The sequence below is a fragment of the Euleptes europaea genome, chromosome 9, assembly GCF_029931775.1.
Source record: "Euleptes europaea isolate rEulEur1 chromosome 9, rEulEur1.hap1, whole genome shotgun sequence".
Classification (NCBI taxonomy): Eukaryota; Metazoa; Chordata; class Lepidosauria; order Squamata; family Sphaerodactylidae; genus Euleptes; species Euleptes europaea.
The window spans coordinates 26,650,577-26,668,987 of NC_079320.1; the positions used below are offsets into that span (position 1 = coordinate 26,650,577).

General features: G+C 43.2%; 1 protein-coding gene across 1 annotated transcript; it reads right to left on the bottom strand.

The window, feature by feature from the left end:
* Positions 1–1,028: 1,028 nt before the first annotated feature.
* On the bottom strand, positions 1,029–18,006 carry CFI (complement factor I). Its single transcript, XM_056855986.1, has 12 exons — positions 17,787–18,006; positions 17,260–17,557; positions 16,302–16,446; positions 13,057–13,226; positions 11,466–11,576; positions 9,794–9,910; positions 7,090–7,128; positions 5,177–5,280; positions 4,063–4,172; positions 3,002–3,279; positions 2,105–2,206; positions 1,029–1,286 (listed from the first exon to the last, which is right to left on the bottom strand). The coding sequence occupies exons 1-12, from the start codon at positions 17,847–17,849 to the stop codon at positions 1,069–1,071; spliced, it is 1,755 nt and encodes a 584-aa protein (XP_056711964.1). The 5' UTR covers positions 17,850–18,006; the 3' UTR covers positions 1,029–1,068.
* Positions 18,007–18,411: the final 405 nt, after the last annotated feature.

Here is an 18,411-nt window from a genome sequence, read left to right on the forward strand (position 1 = left end):
GGAGGCTACAAAATTTGTCGCAAGGTGAAGGAAGATGTAGGGGAAGTCCAAGTTTTGGTTTTTGGTTCTCGCATGAAAGTTTGCTTCTTTGCCCACATGCAAAAGCATATCCCCGCTTTGTACCACCACCCCAAGATGTAACATCCAACCTCTCAAGTAACCAGTGCTTCAGGATACCCTGGATAGGCTGCCTCTGAGCAAGTACAAAGGGCAGAGTTTCCAGTTAGTTTATTTAGGTATAAATGTCTAGGAGTGCACTGTTAGGCCAGGAAGCTTATGAAATATATGAGTGGGATTCTAGGACTGTATTGTATGGCACCTAAATATTCGCTTTACACTGCCCTATTATGATGTACTCAATGCATGCCATCTTGTCAGTGCTGGAGTATTCTTTGCAAATTTAAATACAATGTCCACTTTCAGATTTTATTTTCATAAGAACATAAGAAAAGCCCTGCTGGATCAGACCAAGGCCCATCAGGTCCAGCAGTCTGTTCACACAGTGGCCAACCAGGTGCCTCTAGGAAGCCCACAAACAAGCATTATCCTGCCTGTGTTCCACAGCACCTAATATAATGGGCATGCTCCTCTGATCCTGGAGAGAATAGGTATGCATCATGACTAGTATTCATTTTGACTGGTAGCCATGGATAGCCCTCTCCTCCATGAACATGTCCATTCCCCTCTTCAAGCCTTCCAAGTTGGCAGCCATCACCACATCCTGGAGCAGGGGGTTCCACAATTATCTGGATTTATGTCTTGCTGCTCTAAGCAGAGAGAAATTTAAATGCAATGTATACAATAAAGCACTCTTAAAGACATGTATCACTTTTATTGTAACATGCAAGATAAGTACAAAAGCAATCAACAGTTTTCAAAGAATAATGCAAATTTCAGACAGTCATCATTGCTAAGTGGCCAGGGCATGACCCACTCAGAGGTTAACAACTTCTGTGTCCATTGATTTCAGTGGAAGAAATAACTTGAGCTGGAATTATGCCTCCAGACTTCTGTAGCTGATGTTTCATTATTAAAGTAGAAAATGAGGAAATATTTAAATCCCAAATGTCACACATTAAATCGAGAAACTACAGCCTTTCCAGTGTGACGGCTAATCCATTCAAAATAATCAGCCACCTTTGTGTAAACACCAGGATGTCCTTCTTCGCCACAGTTTTCACCCCAACTCACAATGCCCCAAACATAAGCTACGTTATTAGAGTCAAAACAAACCAAAGGTCCTCCTGAGTCACCTCTACAGGAATCTACCGAACCATCATATGTACCTGAGGGAGAAAAGCAAAAAAAGTAGTTAGACACATCAGTTAGAACTGAAACACTACCTTTCCCCCCCCCTAAGGTAAGTGTATGTACAGTTTTCCCCCTCAAACTGCTGTAACACTTTAAATTGGGTGCATCCAGACATTATGAAAAACTAAGCTGAGATTTTTCCATAAGAGGCAAGGATAAGAATTCCATCTTGTGCAGAGCTACTGTACTTCCATTGGCCGAGGCACCTGAATTTGGATATCATAGTGAATTGGAACTTGGTCTAAGAAGCTTTGATTCAAGCTTCATGCGTGAAGACAGAGAAGAGTGCACAAGCATTGATCTCTGTCATCTGGAGATCAGTTTTAAATCTGGGTGATCTCCAGCCCCCCTGCTGGAGGCTGACGAGCCTAGTTCCCCTGCAGGAAAAGGCTTCTTTGGAGGGTGGAGTTTATGGCATTATACCCTTTTGGGGTCCCTCCCCTCCTCAGACCCCACCAACCCAAGGCTCTACCCCCCCCCCCCGCAAATCTCCAGGTATTTCCTAACCTGGAGTTGGTAATCCTATCTCCTTCCCACCCAATAGCCAACCTACCTTTATCTGCCCCTCTGACTTCTTGTGCTATTGCTCTTGAACAAGAAAAAGATCACAGTAGCCACTTGTGCTGTCAAATTTATTGTACCCCCACTAAGACCACAGGAGCCCCACTGTGCTCTGTTTATGTTTCTTCTTGTGCACAGCTGGATCTAAGCCATCAGAACAAATCTGCCTAAATCATCCTGGCTCACGAGTATGTGTCAGGGTAGGTGCCGAAATTAAATGAATCACACTCACCTGCACATTCCATGCCTTTAAAATAACGTTCCTTGTAGATTTCAGAACAGTTTGACATTAAATTAACATAGCCCCATTTAAGTGCAAATTGTCTTTCATAACCTACAGGAGGAAATAAAGAGCAAAAAATCAATAACAAATCAACAGTTTAGAAATTGTTCACAATTCAGTAAAAACAAGCTGCGAACCCATGAGCATCCGCAATTGGCTTGCTAGCCCATAGCATGAACAGACTCTCAAACTCTGATGTAGGGAGACGGTGCATAGAGGCAAGAAAGAATAGCAAGTATAGAGAGAGAAAATGAGGTATGAAGCATAGGTTATCAAAGAAAATACTTCATTTGTTTAAAATATTTCTATCTTGCCTTTCAGCTCTCGGTTAGCAACATATTATAAAATACAACAGCAAAAATAAACTACGAAACACCAAGAAATGCTGTAATGACAGCATTTAGCAAGATTTAGCAACAGTAAAGACCATGTTCCATCTGGAGCATGGGAAGCCGGGCAAAAAGGAAGAGACCATCAGGATCTGATCCTCAGCTCTTCATGTATCTTTACAGGAATGAAGCTGGCGAGGAGAGAAGCGAGGGTGATTTTGCAGCTGAAACCACGGCACTTATTCCTGTTCACCGGTATGTCTGTCTTCATGCAGCAGTGATTCAGCATGTGTCCAAGTGGGCACAGCCATGGTAATGAAGGAGGCCTATGGTTGCCAAGTGCAAGTTGAGAAATTCCTGGAGCTCTGCCTATGGAGGGCAGCGTTTGGGGAGGGGAAGGAGCCCATCAGGGATGTGATATCGTAGAGTCAACTCTCCGAAGTTACCATTTGCCCCAGGGGCCAGCTGCGACGAAAGAAGTCATAATTCCATAACGAAATTGTAAAATTCTAATTACCTTCTGCCCGTCCCCAACCGGACACTTTGCACTGGTGGCCTGCTGGGAACATATAAGGTGACCAAGGGACGCACGCTGCCACCGTGTTGGGTGGCGAACACGGCTTCCCTTGATCAATGGTCTTCATTTCCAGCAAAGCAATATCATTTTCGTATGTTTTGGAAATATAGTTCTCATGGATTATCACTCTATTTAATTTAAAGGTTTCTATTCCCTCATTCTTAAGTACTGTATCCAACATTCCAGTCCATATTCTATAGGTATGAACATAGCTTTGTCTGAAAAAGAAAAACATTTTTAAAAAATACAAATAAAAAAGTACACCTTGGCCTGTGTTAGATTTCCAGTTAATGAATTAATCAGTTAAAGGGGTTATATAAATGATTATTTATCCTTTGTAGTTTTCTGAAATCATGGGAAGATCTTATTTCAAACTGCAGTTGAGTCACAATGAGAATATTTGAAGCCAGACTACCTTTGATCAGAAGAAAGCTAACAAAGGATTCTGCATGTCCAACTGATGTCTTAATACAGTGTGCACGTATGACAGCTTTTAAAGTGGGGATGTTTTCAAACAACTGATTACCCCACATGCATGTCAGAGACGGTTTTCCAAAGTATTGTTCTTTTAATCTGCAGTCGCTCACAAGCCATATTCCAAAGACTGAGTGACACTACTGGCTCCCCAATCCTTTCATGATTCTCACTCCTTTCCCATTAGTCTTTGATAACTGTATTATCCAGATTTTGTGGCAGTTTCATATGTATGAAATAAATGTTACTTGTACAACATAGCCACTAACAGTGTTACAGTAATTCCCCTCTTTCCAGAGAACCCTGGAAATTGTAGTTCTGTGCTGGTGAAGCATTTCTAATTCTCAGTTACCTCACCATACTACAATTCCAAACATTGTTTTGGGGAAGCTATGCCCATCAAAGCAATACAGAACTGATATAAACTACTGAAATATAACTTGGTTCAATCCTGTGCTACAAGGCGAGGTCATCCAGTAACCTAGGCAAAAGAAATTTGATACCTGAAAACTCCCAAAGTCCCTTACCTCACACAGTGTGCGGCAGTAAGAATCCAACAGCCCCCAATATAAATCCCACCACAGTTCACTTGGGTATTACTGACACTTCTAATTGCCACCTGCCAAGGAAATTCACCCTGCACAAAAGAGGGACAGGTTATATCTTTTGCTGTGTTCAGATAATACTTTTTTTAGTACCTCCCTGGTGTCTCAGTGGTAGAGCATCTGCTTGACATGGAGAAGGTTCCAGGTTTAATCCCCAGCACCTCCAGTTAAAAGAATCTGGCAGTAGATGATGTGAATGACTCCCTACCTGAGACCTTGGGGAGCCACTGCCAACTGATCCTGATGGACCAAGTGGTTGATTCAGTGTAAGGCAGTTCCATGTGTGTCCGTGTGTAACTAGAATCCTTCATGTATTGCCCAGAACTCAGCACTGTTAAATACTTCCTTCATAGAAATTTTGAAAAGATGGGCAATCTGATCACTGATTAGGGTTGCCAGGTCCCTCTTCGCCACCGGCGGGAGATTTCTGGGGCAGAGCCTAAGGAGGTCGGAGGTTTGGGGAGGGACTTCAATACCATAGAGTCCAATTGCCAAAGCAGCCATTTTCTCCAGGTGAACTGATCTCTATTGGCTGGAGATCAGTTGAAATAGCAAATCTCCAGCTACTACCTGGAGGTTGGCAACCCTACCACAGATGTCTAACATCTTGCCAAATTGTAGATCAATTGTAGAACAATTGTAGATTGTGGAGTGGGTAAAAGACAATGCAGCCCTCTCATTTTTTTATTCTTTCCAAGTATAGGAAAAATAAAGATTTCAATCAATCACCTGCTCCCTGAATAGCAAAGACCCCCTTTAAGTCAGATTTCATTCTGAGCAATAACTCTGGTTACTGTCTGCACTGGCTTTGTATGTTTTGGGGAAGGAAGGAAGTGAGAAGCAAGGACAACACAGGAACACTGAAAGCAGTGGGTTAAAAATCAACTCCTATGATCCTAACGTTTGTTGTATTCAAAGTTTTGTCCTAGATTGTTACAACCGTTGAGATAGCTCCTACCTTACTACAGAATGTATTAGAAGGCATTACTGTAACATGTCTTGCACCATTATACAAAGTAGCTACTTCTAGCTTCACCTTTCCTGCAGAATGTCCGCCAATGATTCGCTTCCGACGAGTAACCGTGTGGTTTGGAACACCACAATGTATTTGGGGCAGAAATGTTTTGATTTTTCTTCTTTCTTTAATAAAACAGATAAGCCGAGTCATAATTGTATTTGCAAAAATCATAGCATTGTGACTGGATTTCTGTGACCTCCTAGTTATTTCAATTATTACAATTACAAGCATTACTAAGTTTAGTATCTTATGGGTGAGAAAGACCCCCTGAAGACATATGGTACCTTCGTAAGTAGAGCCTTCAAGAACATTCAGACCTTTCATCATTCTTGATCACACTACATGTTAGTCAGCCAAAACTACTGCAATAGACCTATTAATTCCAACTTGCGGTGCCATCCAAACAGAGTTACACCCTTCTAAGATTTCACTGGACGTAGAAGGGTTTAGCTCCTCTCAGGATGGCAGTGTAAGAGAACCAAGCTTATAATAATGCCAGGAAAGGGATTCTTGAGGCCAGCTGGTAGGGATTTTAGATATTTTACGATGCATATCTTTAGAGAAGAAAAAGGGGGGGGGACACACCAAAGCGTAATGAAGGGGAAGACACAATTTGTACAAGGGATAGGTTTTGTAACCCCAATGCGTTTTGCAAAAAGCTTCTTCAGGGAAAATCTTTCAGATTCTTCTTCAATGTCATGGGACGCTGAAGCAGAATCTGAAAGATTCCCCCTGAAGCAGCTTTATGCGAAACACATTGGGGGTTACAAAACTTATTAAAGTATCATTTCCCTTGCACCAATTGTTTCTTCGCCTTCGCACCATCTTCAGGCCACATTGTACCATACACAAGATTGTATTTCAGGCAAGCATCTCTACATTTCCACTAAGCAAATGCATATAACTTTCTTTGGCCATCAAACAGGTCCCCACAGCACTGAGGTACTTTTGTGCACTTCCTGGGTTTTCCCTGTCTTTGTTGAGATATTTCCCAAAGCTGCTTTGCTGTGAAAAATTGCTGCAAAGCTGGAATGGCTGCTGTGTGTAGGGGAGGGGGTGAGTCCAGTTTTTCCCGTTGCCACCTACAATCGTGTCGTTTTTCCTGCCTAGCCCCCACATGGGCCACTCTCCTTCCCATGGCACTGGCTCCTTTGATTATTTTTTAAATCAGTAATTGACCTATCAATATAAGGTATGTCAATGTGTGTGTGTTAAGTGCCATCAAGTTGCTTCTGACTCATGTCTTCCAAAACGTCCTATCATTAACAGTCTTGCTTAGGTCTTTCAGTCAATCATGTCAATATATCAATTACCAGTTTTTTTACAAACCCTTTGAAAACAGCTACATGGTGGCTTGTGGGGGGAAGAATGACGGGTGACAGCTACAGACACTGGGACAGGGGAAATATGGGGAAACTCACCATGTGGGAGTCACATTGCCACTGCACTGCCCACAGGAACATATTGTCATATGAAATAGACCCCTTCGTTGCTTTCAGCATTTTTCTTCCAGGTCCTTGAGCTCCCTTTGCCCAAGTGTTCCATTTAAAAAACAACAACAGGCTCCCCCTCAGTTTAGATGCAAACAGGTGGACACATGGACAAATACTTGGAGACACCCTCCCCACCCCCGAGTCAAGTCTAATTGTGGCCGCTCAGAAGTTAGTCCCATTGAATATTCTTTTTTTTTTAATTGAATTTTTAGGGTACAGAATAAAAAGGGGAAGAAGGGACGGGAATGGGGGGGAAAACCGGTTTCTGTCTCCAAGTATAGTCAATACATCCATTATCATTTATCATTTTGTGCACCGATATATATACTTTTGACTAAAAATGCCCAGATCTGGGCTGTTAAGTCTTTCTGAAAGCAGTCAGGGCAAGTTGTTAAGACTCTGGAACAGGAATATTATGACAAAGGACTTTCAGGTTACCTGTATCCATAGATTCCTCCTCAGTTTCTTCTCTTCCTTCTGCAGTTAAAAATAAGGGTATATAGCTAATTTAAATTCTTATCAGTTAATAAGGAAGGGCTTTTTAAATAAAGAGAACAGGTTTGTAGCCTATTCCACTGCTTAGTGTATATATTATCTTACAGCATTCTTTCCTACTTTTGTAACTCCATTTTGTTTTGCACAGTTTATGACATATCATATCTGATAACTTGAGGGGGGCATTGTTTCTTATTTTTTTAATTTATGTTGTTTATAGTCCACTTTAATAACTTGGACTCAAGGCGGATTACATGGAGGGAGTCAATACAATGGACAGATAGGACATTCAATAAACAATGCAATAGGATTAGGGTTTCTACTTTTTCTTGTGATCTTAGTCCTATTGCATTGCTTGTTGGATGCCTCATCATGCCATTTTTTTGGCATTGTTTTACACTGTGTAATCTGCCTTGAGTCTCATGAGAAAGGTGGGCTTTAAATGAAGTAAATAAAGAAATAAGATCCACTCAAACACATCCCTGCTGCCAGGCAAACAGTTAAGAGCACTTGACTAGGAACTGGGAGACCCAGGGTTCAAATTCTCACTCAAACATGAAGCCCAGAGTGACACTGGGGTGCCTAACCTATCTCACAGGGTTGTTGTGAAGATAAAGTGGGAGGGAATCTGTAAGCCACCCTGACCTTCTTGGAGGAAAGATAGGATGAAAATGTGATGGCAAGATTAAGGTAAGAATGGGATATGCATTACATATAGTGCCTTGGACCAAGTCTAGTTTTGTATATTTATGTTCTGGAAAGAATAAAGAATAAATAGTTTTTAAAAAGGAACAGTAAATAGTGGGGTACAAGAGCAATACACAAAAAATTACCTCTTTCATTCTCATCAGCTCTTTCATTGCCTATTTTTTAAAAAATAACACAAATTTATATAAAATACATAAAGTAGGTATAGTTTACACTCTGTGTTATGAACTATATTCTATTTATGTTGTTTCTCTTTAACTGCGATAGGTATCCCTCCATAACAAAACTGAAAAACAAACATTATATAACACCTTTTATTAGACCAATCCAAACAACACAAGTGCGGTGTGCAAGTTTTCAAGATCTCCAGAAGCATTCATCAGATTTGATTTTGTTATGGAATAATGCATCTACCTACAACTACCTGGGGAATACTGGCATTTATGCAACAAAGAAAAAGACACTTCAATGGGAGAAAAAGAAACTAGGGCCATTTATGCAGGGCTGTTTCCCCGCAGTCACCCACGCTGACTGCTCCGGTGCTTCATTTTGATTATGCATGCCTTTCAGAGGTAGCCTCGCTCTCCCCGCGCATTTCCGTGCATTTTGCCTGCATTTTCCAGATTCTCGCTAAAATAGCATCCGGAAAACACGGGTAAAACGCATGGAAATGCACGGAAAGAGCGAGGTGACCTCTGACAGTTGGGAAAGGCATGTATAATCAAAACGAAGCATTGGAGATGTTGGCAGGGTGACTGCGAGGGAAACAGCCCTGCATAAATGACCTTTACTAAGTAATACCACCATGGTTTTAGTTGACATTGACTTTTTACTTACGGCATCAACTTAACATTTCATTTTTTTAAAAATGTGCCACCTCTCTTGGGAACTGCCCAAGGCAGTTTACAGAATAAGATATAATAAAAATATAAAACATCATAAAATGTAGTATTTTTTTAAAAGAATGAAAAATGTAGCCAGAACATAAAACAATATGTCAGCTAAGGCTTTCTGTCTTTCTGCCTCTGCCCCCCCCCCCCCCAGCATCTACACCTCAATGGAGACCTGCCCGGCTAATCGTTAGTGTGTTACCAGGTCCCGTGGAACAATGCCTGGGAGCCCTGGAAATCACCTAGCTATTTCACGCGTTAGTTTCATGTATGGGTTTTTCAATGAGTAGTTACCGGCAGTTACCTTCCGTATTGTTTCCTTGTATCTGAGCCATCAAGACAACTCTGCTGCACCTCGTCCTCTTGTATTATGCCCTGAACCTAATCAATCCTATTGTAGGTACCCTATAAATGTACCAGTGTTTCCCCATGTCTGTATTCTAGCCTTATGTTTCTATGGACTTACTGAACTCGCTGGCTTTCTTAATAAACCTTTTAAACTCGCGACTATGTCTGGAGTGAAGTTCCTTATGAAAGAAGCGCAACGAAGTACTGCAGTCTGACACAATATAAAACATGGAACCACTTAAAAATCGGTTGAAAACATTAAATTAGCCCCGGACTTGTTAATATAAGGACAACTCAGTTTCCCCTTTCCTCTTGTCCTTTTAAAGGAGTCTTGTGTTCCGTTTTGTGTTAGAGAGACATTTGATCTACTATTAGTTGTAATGGTTTCAACTGGTTTCAACTGGATGGCTTCCATATTTTGCTACTTGCTCAAGGGATACTGACGCAAGCTGATAACAGCAAGGCCCCTTTTTAAAACACCCACCATGATGAAGACGTCTGGAGAACTTAAAAGCTTGCACATGTGTTGTTTTGGTTGGTCTTAATAAAGTATCTACATGGCTGTTGGTTTCGAATTATGTGATTGCATCACTTGTCATTACAGTGTTAGATTAGGAAGCATTCTGAATTTGTTGAGTAGAGGGTGGAGGGGGTGAAGTAAAGACTGTCTCATTCAACCTATAGATAATGAAGGAGCCTACCTCTACACAAGTGGTTATTTTCGTCTTCTCCTGTTAAGCAGTCCATTTCTTTGTTACAGAGGTATTTGTTTGGAATACACACATTTGAGGAACAGTGGAAGCTTTCACCTCTGCACGCTGTTGGAAAGAGATTCAAGGGATCATCATTAACACAGTCATTGAAGGCTATGTACATAATATGGTGGTGGTGCCGTCAAGTCACAGCTGGCTTATGGCCACCCCGTAGGGGTTTCAAGGCAAGAGAAGTTTGGAGGTGGTTTACCATTGCCTGCCTCAGCATGGGCTGAGAGAGTTCTGAAAGAACTGTGCCTAGCCCAAGGTAACCCAGCATAATACAGTCAGATTTAAGTATACAAACTATGCAATAGAACCAAGCAATTTTGAACATTTACACATTATCAGTGGAATGGCAACTTTTCTACTTGCAGGTGTGTGTGTGCACACATGTAGGCATGGGTTTACAGCTGTGCACAAATGATTTGTTTTGTGGAACAACGGAAGCAACTTCCTCCTTATTGTTATTCTGGTGTTAGCCCTAGACCAGGATTGGCCGCTTGATATAATGAAGGAGCATGAGGCAGAAAACAAGTTTTGTTCACTGGCATTTTAATTGTCCAGGTCTCTTGAAGGGCAATGATATCATATTTCTGGCGGTAGAAAGGAATGTCTGAGCAGCTTGCTAAACATCAAGACCAGCCTGCCACGTTCCACGATAGAATGGCCAAAGGTTTAGTAGTCCTCCAAGGCAGGATTCTTTTGCTCAGTCAGGGAGAGGCAGCAGTTTTTTTGCAGAGAAGCATCTGGGGTGTCTTCAGGCCTAATCGAAAGAGGTGCATTGGGAGCTTCAGTTGGAGAAGGAGAGTTCTGTAAAGTTGCAGAATAGGGAGCTTGCTTGGGGGAGGGGTCTGCGCCTGGGATACCAGGACGCTAGCCTCCCTTAATTCCTGTGCCAGGTGCTTTGAATTCCCAGCCTCCTGGTGCTGAGGGCTGGAAATAGTGTCAAAAATTGGACGAGAGTCTAGTTCATAATCTTCATACATAAGGATTTTATATGGCAGTGGGTCACTGAAGCATTTTAATTGCATTTGTTCTCTGATCAACAAGGGGATGATGAAATTGACAAGAAGAGGTTGCAGTTCTGGGTCTGGTCAATTTTACTCTAAGAGAGGTGACCCTTAATCTTCTCACAACACATGGGAGAATCTTATCCATGAGTGGACACCACACGGCTACAGACTGGATCCAAAATCACATCAGGTGGGGCACACTGCATGGATTTTTGCTACAGAATTGGCATCCCACTGGGAGTGTTTGCGTGTGCTGATTGGGCCACTGTGATGCAATCCACAGTCATGTGTAGGATATACTTTCAGAAAAGTAGCTCTTATGTGGCTGAATGTCCATTTGAGCATGAGTGCATGAAATGTATGACATGGCCACTGCCAAAAGGAACCTGCCGGCTGTCAGACTAAAACGTACTCCTTTGATTCAACAAGTCAATTAATACCTGGTTGGTTTGAATGTGTCTTACAAGAAAAATTCCTTAGATAAATTTATATTGGCTATGCTTGACATTTGTTTGCCAAATGTACGTATAGCACCTTTCGCAGATGTGCTCCTGTATAACTGATAAAATGTGGGGAAGAAGGTTGGTCCATCAGCAGGAGCATACCTTTGCAACATAATTCATCACTTAGGTCTCCACAGTCATTGATTCCATCACATGTTTTATCTGAAGGGATGCATTTTCTGTTGACGCAGCGGAATTCGGTGGAGGAACATTCTGTCAAATGAGATGAGAGACAATTAATTTTGAAGAAAGATTGCTGAAGAAGGAGACACCTCTTAAGAAGACCACTTTCTAGAATGAATGGACAACAGCAACAATAGGAAATCACTTCATTCTGGAATCCCTGGTATATACGGCTGGTGTTGACAAGGAGGTTGGGGGATTCCTAATGCCTATACTATGAGTTTTTCTTGTGTGCCTAGTTGAATGTTCCTGTGTGTGTTTGGGGGTCTCGTCTCCCTTCTGTTTTGCTGCTGCTCAGCCCATTGATGGCCCAAAGGTGAGCTTAGCCTTTTTTGGCCAGCAACTTTCTTAGTAGGATCTGAACCCATGGCCCTTGATGGACACAAAGGTGCCTTTCCACAGCGAATTATTGGGGAGTTGACAGGAATGCCTTGTGACTGGAGATGTGAAGATGTGTGTTCCCTTGTTGTTGCCCCAACGTCTGTATTCCCCTGCCCTGGCATTCCTGATCCTGCCCACCCCAAAACCTGGACCCTCTTTCAGGAGAGGCCTTGGGCACACTACTAGGGTTGCCTCTGCTGAATGAGCTATAGGTGTATGTGAGAGCTGTGCCCTTCCCCTTGTGTGTACTGGGCAAAAGGGAACCTGGGTACAGGAGGGAGACTCAAATGCACATCTGCAGAGCTCTTTCCAAGGCTCCTCCTGATCACACCACAGCTCTCCTTCTAATGGATGTTGCTTTTCCCTCTCTTGTTGTGTTCTGAGTCTAGGCGGCACCAGCCTGATGTCACGGATGTGTGACTGCATCACATGTATGCACTGGCTGGCTGTTTCTACTGCTCTGTCAGCAGCACATTGATTGGTGGGTTGTGGGTTGCTATGGACTCTGATGTAATTACTATGATCTCTGCACCCTGGAGTGGGGTCTTTTTTGCACATTTTCTTTTTGCTGAGTGAGTGTAGGAGTCTGACAAGTGCTGCTATGGGGATTTTAGTGTCGCACTGCCCAGGACTTTGCTGACTTTAATGGTGGTGGCTTGCTCACAGGTCTCTGAACATTTTTGGCTCATATCTGATTTTTAAGGGCAAGCAGTATAATAATTTCCAGACAAGAAGGACTAGTAAGTAAAGTGTGCCATCAAGTTGCAACTGACTCATGGCGACCCCACGAAGTCCCACATCATGGAGTTTTCAAGGCAAGAGATGAACGGGTGTGGTTCGCCATTGCCTGCCTCTGTGAAGCAGCCCTTGTCCTCTTTGGTGGTCGCTCATCCAAGTATCGACCCTGCTTAGCTTCCAAGCCCTGATGAGATCATGCTAGTTGGGGCTATGAGGGCTGCTACAAGAAGGACTACATTGTAATAAAAACTGATATTACGAACAATGGAACCTTTGTAATGTAAGCCCGTTGGCTTAAAATTTTCACAGCATCATTAAAGTGAAACATGCAGTGCGAAACAACCAACCAGACACACAGTTCCCCCACCCCTGGAAAATGTATTTTACCCACCTTTGTGTGCTGTGTGGCATACCACCTTAGCAAGCTTCTTGCGACCCCTACTGGTGCTAGCTAAAGAGCATTCCGCTAGGCTGGTCTCTGTGCCTCTGCAAGTCACTTTAAGGCACTCTGATGAATTCCAGGCATCATCTGGGCGATCCAACTTTATGCGGTCAGCCCCTCTGCAAAAGAAGAAGGAGTTGGTTTTTATATGCCAACTTTCTCTACCACTTAAGAGACTCAGACCAGCTTACAATAACCTTCCCTTCCCCTACCCACAACAGACACCCTGTGAGGTAGGTGGGGCTGAGAGAGCTCTAAGAGAGCTGTGACTAGCCCAAGGTCACCAAGCTGGCTTCGTGTGTAGGAGTGGGGAAACAAATCCAGTTCACCAGATTAGCCTCTGCCGCTCATGTGGAGGAGTGGGGAATCAAACCCAGTTCTCCAGATCAGACTCCACAGCTCCAAACCACTGCTCTTAACCACTACACCGTGCTAGGCAAACAAAAACGTGCCAAGAACCATGGGTGTTATTTAGTTCAGACTTTAATGTCTACTATAGAAGAAAGTTGGTTTTTATACCCCGCTTTGCTCTACATTTAAAGAGTCTCAAAGCAGCTTAAAATAGCCTTCTCTCCCCCCCCCATAACAGGCATCTTGTGAGGCACCTTGTGTAGGTGTGGCTAAGAGAATTTTGAGAGAACTGTGACTAACCCAAGGTCACCCAGCAGGCTTCATGTGGAGGAGTGGGGAATCAAACCTGGTTCTCCTGATCAGAGTCTGCCACTCTTAACTACTAAACCATGCTGGCTCCTATAAACAAGAAGAGAAGGTGCATGTGTGTGTGTGTGTGTGTGGGGGAGTAATTTTAGTCTATCTTGTAAATCCGTCAGACACAGAGAAGGCAAGATCAAAGGACTGTCTATCTTTACAGGAGTTCAAGTTCTGCTTTCATGACCTCGATAAAACAATATGAAATTTGCTCTCTGTGGATTAATTTATATTTCTATGTAAATTGTGCTGTTAAACTGGTGTTGACTGATCTTTTGATCATAATACATGTTGATTGATTGACTGATATACCGTATATACTTGTGTATAAGCCGAGTTTTTCAGCCCAAAAAAAGGGCTGAAAAAACCCAACCCGGCTTATACGCGGATCAATACAGTGGGGGGGAGGGAGGGGGAACTTACCACCGCCGCCGCAGCAGGCCTGCGCGCCTTCCCTGCGGCCTGGGAGCAGTCAGCGGGGCCTTCCTGCGCGCAGGCAGGGCCCCACCGCCGCTGCCTCCAGCTGATCAGCGGGCCTCGTCGTCCTGCCTCTCCCGGTGAGTAGGGAGTTCAGGGGCTCTTTCCCCTCTCCCCCTAGGGTGTCGCTGGGGTCGGGGTGGGTCTGGAGGGCCCGGGAGGGGGTGGAGCTGGGGTCGGGGTGGGTCTGGAGGGCCCAAGCGGGAGGGCGACCCGGGGCAGGGGTGTTGTATAAGCCGACCCTCGGCTTATACGCGGGTGCCTAATTTCCCCCCATTTTTGGGGTGAAATTAGGCACCTCGGCTTATACGCGGGTATATACGGTAGCTATGACTGTGGGATTTTGCCAAATGCCTGCGGGAGGGGATGCAAGGGGGAGTCAAGAGCTAGAAAGAGTTCAGCACTTCTAGAACACGTGTCCATTTGAGCCTAAGTCATGCACACATCCCTCTCCTTCCGTGTGATCTGACAGCCCTGTGCTTAAAGATACAGGCCAGATGCCATCACATCGCATTTGGGACTGAGTTATGTACAGCAGCATCCTGTATAAGGAACCATATGATAACTTTATCCCACTATTCTGCCTGTCTGCTTCTAAGCCCAACAAGACACTATGTAATCCTGGGGTATAGGTGGAAGATCGAAGGTACATCTAGGGCTGCAAACTCCAAGTTAGGAAATTCCTGGAGATTTGGGGTGGAGCCTGGGAAGGGCAAGGTATAATGCCATAGAGTCCATTCTCAAAGCTGCCATTTCCTTCAGGGGAACTGATCCCTGGAGTCTGGAGATCAGTTGTAATTCCAGGAGATCTCCAGGCCCCACCTGGAGGTTGGCAACCCTAGGTACATCAGTTTTACCAGCCTCAGCAGGGCCCGGTTAGATGGGACACCTCCTAGGAAACCTATGTATGCCACTTTGGGTTTCAAGGTGGAAAAAAGGAAGAATATAAACTGAGTAATATATTTATCTATTTGTCATAAGAGGATTTCACTGACACAGCTTTTTTTCAGACACAAAAATATTTACACCCTTGAGGTCCACTGAAATCAATGGGCTCAGAAGGATGTACCTTTGCTGGGGATGGCCCTGTAAGTGCCAGAGTACCCAAGACAGTTTTTAACAAATCAGGTCCCAATTCCTCGCAGCTGCTGCATGGATCTATAAAAAACATCTTGTGTAGTTTGGCACTTAGTTCCTCTTCTTCATCAGTTTCCTGATAGTGGGATGGATTTTGAGTCACTACATCTTACGCTGATGTCTCTAAAAACCCACTGAAAAGTCCAGCTCTGGATTTCATGGGCACTAGGATAATGTTCTCAGAAGAAGGTGTGGGGGAAGTGGTCTACCCTATGGAATCTGCCATGTGGGGTTCCACAAAATTTCATCTTGTCTTCTGTTCCTTATCACCTATGTGAACCATGATTTGTCCTCAAGAAGCTAACCATCTATATATCTAATGGCAACATGTCACCCCCAACTGCGGATACCTAAATCTGTGGACTGGGACCAGACTGACCTAAAGAGATTCTGCTGCAAAGTTGGGGTACTCCCCAAGTCTGCAGAAAAACCTGAAAAGTAAAAATAAACTGGGGGGGGGTTAAATTCCTTTACCTTTTGTACTGGTGTCGCCTGCTGCCACTGGGATCTGCTCCGGGCCCGGCCGCAGAGGTGGGGGATGCCTGGAGAGGCTCCGGGCCTGGCCATTGACACTAGAGCGGGTCTGGGCCTGGCAGCTGTGGTGGAGGATATCGGGAGCTGTTCTGGATTCAGAGCAGCTCTCAGGCACCTTCACTGGGTTTAAGGTAGGTGGTGGGGGCCTGGAGCTATGATGGGCGGGGGGTGGGAGATAGGATTTTGCCCCACAAGTCTCACAGGCCTCCCACTTGTTTTGAGCTAAATCAGAAATACTAATGATAAATTGCCATTCTAGAAAAGCTAATTTTAAAAAATCCATGTAATATTTAGCATTTATCAGTATTAAAGGTCCCCCCCCCCACACTTAATCTTACTCTGGGAAATGAAGATCTCTGCAGACCACATTGGCTTCATTCATACTCCATTCATGCCCACAAATAAACGTCTCCTGGGAATTCACTGCAACTTGAATGAATCTCTCTGATGCATTTTCTGGCTTCAAGGAAACTTCAAAATTGTCTAGAAAGCAAAATGAAATCTCCTCACACTTTTGTCTATTTAGCTACAAAAGACGGCTACATCCATAAAACCCATTTCTGAACTTACCAACATGTGATATTCCTACTGTGGCAAAAAAATAATAATCCCTTGAAGCATGAGTCGTTTACATTCAGTCTTAATTTCACTGTAGTCTTCAGCTAAAAAGTCATATATTTTTTTACATAAAACCAAACAAAATAATACAATGTAGATTGTGTAGATAGTTCTGGGAACTTACAGAATCAATATAACCTAAATTGTCATAATAACATACTGCATTTGATTGAACAAAATTACATTTAATTGGCCACTGCAAACTACTAAAAAAACGGCAAACTTATATTTCTTACTTTAAAAAAGGAAACTCCGTTTTCAATTAACGAAAGCATTAAGATCCTTGTCTTGCAAAGAAACAAACACATATTCCTTACTACATTCTAAGATTTCCAAGACCATATTCTGCTGGCATTACAGAATAACTGGTAGACAGGGTTGCCAACCTCCAGGTACTAGCTGGAGATCTCCTGCTATTACAACTGATCTCCAGCTGATAGAGATCAGTTCACCTGGAGAAAATGGCCGCTTTGACAATTGGTCTCTATGGCATTGGAGTCCCTCCCCTCCCCAAACCCCGCCCTCCTCAGGCTCTGCCCAAAAAAACACCCGCCAGTGGTGAAGAGGGACCTGGCAACCCTATCGGTAGCCCAGTTAATGCCAGCATGCCTGAGCTTCTTATCTTTACAACTTGGTCCTTGTCACAATGAGTGACAAAGAGAGAAACAACATTCATACCTTGAGGTGTACAGCTTCCTCTGCTCCTAAATTTGCTCTTGGGACGTTGACACTCGTAGCTCTTTAGCTGACAGTAGGTTCGAAAAGTCTTTCTCTCCGCAGAACAAACCGAGGTGCCGTTCTTTGGGCACTGATAGGGTAGCTTACAGGAACAGGTACCATCCATACACCTTTGCCAGGGTTGGCAAAAGACTTTCTTGCAAGAATTCACAGTATAACTGTTGTTTAGACATTCTTCAATCAAATAGTTTTCCGGTGGAGCTTGCTGGGTGGGCTTCTTGCTGCTCCTAGTTATACCCTGCAAAAGAAAAATGCTTCTAGGAGTACTTCAAGCAGAGTTGCCCCTGTCCATAGAAATCAATAGTCTCAGAAGGGGGTAACAGTACTTAGGATTGCACTGAAAATAGCACATAACATAAACCGGGTAGGCTTTTCGTACAGTTCCCCGCAATTAATAAATAAAACATATCACAGATAAAACGTGTTTCTCGGTTATATTAACAATTTTATCTAAAACAAATTCTTACCTTTGCTGTATCAGTGCAAAGCAATAAGTATAAAATGAACACGAGAACTGATATTAGTCTCATGTTGAAGAGTATCTTCCTGTCTTTTTAGAAGATCTTTTTCCTTGCAATTTTCCCCAGCCTCTGAGTTCTCAATGTGTTTAATTTTTAACCACTAGTAAATATTTAAAAATTGTTTTGAAAGGTACCTCCTTGTAGACTGATGGTTCTGAATTCTGAGAGGACTGTGTCTCAGTTTAGCCTAGCTGACTGTAAATGCAAAAAAGGTAAGAAAAGATCTCAGCAGGAATGCACCAGTCTCTGCTTTTTCCCACCCTTTAAGACTTTCACATTGTAGCTATTTTATATAGACACGTCTTTGGACCATCTGCTGTACACAAATGAGAATGTCCCCTGCCGTGCCTATTTCATGCCCAGAATGCTCGTATTTCAAGGTTCATTTGGTCAGTTGCTCAATTTCTTGGCAAATGGATAAAAAAAGCATTGTGTGCTCAGTTCTGGGACTGCCCGCTTCCAGGAAGAGTGTTAAGTAAATCAACAAAAGAAAATCTATTACATCTTATTCATACAGTTGATTTTTCAACAAGTAATAGGCTCTCATGCACACATTCCTAAATATCAAATT

Coding starts and splice junctions, on each gene's coding strand:
- CFI (XM_056855986.1), bottom strand. CDS start 17,849: ATGAGACTAATATCAGTTCTCGTGTTCATTTTATACTTATTGCTTTGC. Junction 13,227..16,301: donor AGAGATCTTCATTTCCCAGA/GTAAGATTAAGT, acceptor CTTCTTTTGCAG/AGGGGCTGACCGCATAAAGT. Junction 11,577..13,056: donor ATGCCACACAGCACACAAAG/GTGGGTAAAATA, acceptor CTCATTTGACAG/AATGTTCCTCCACCGAATTC.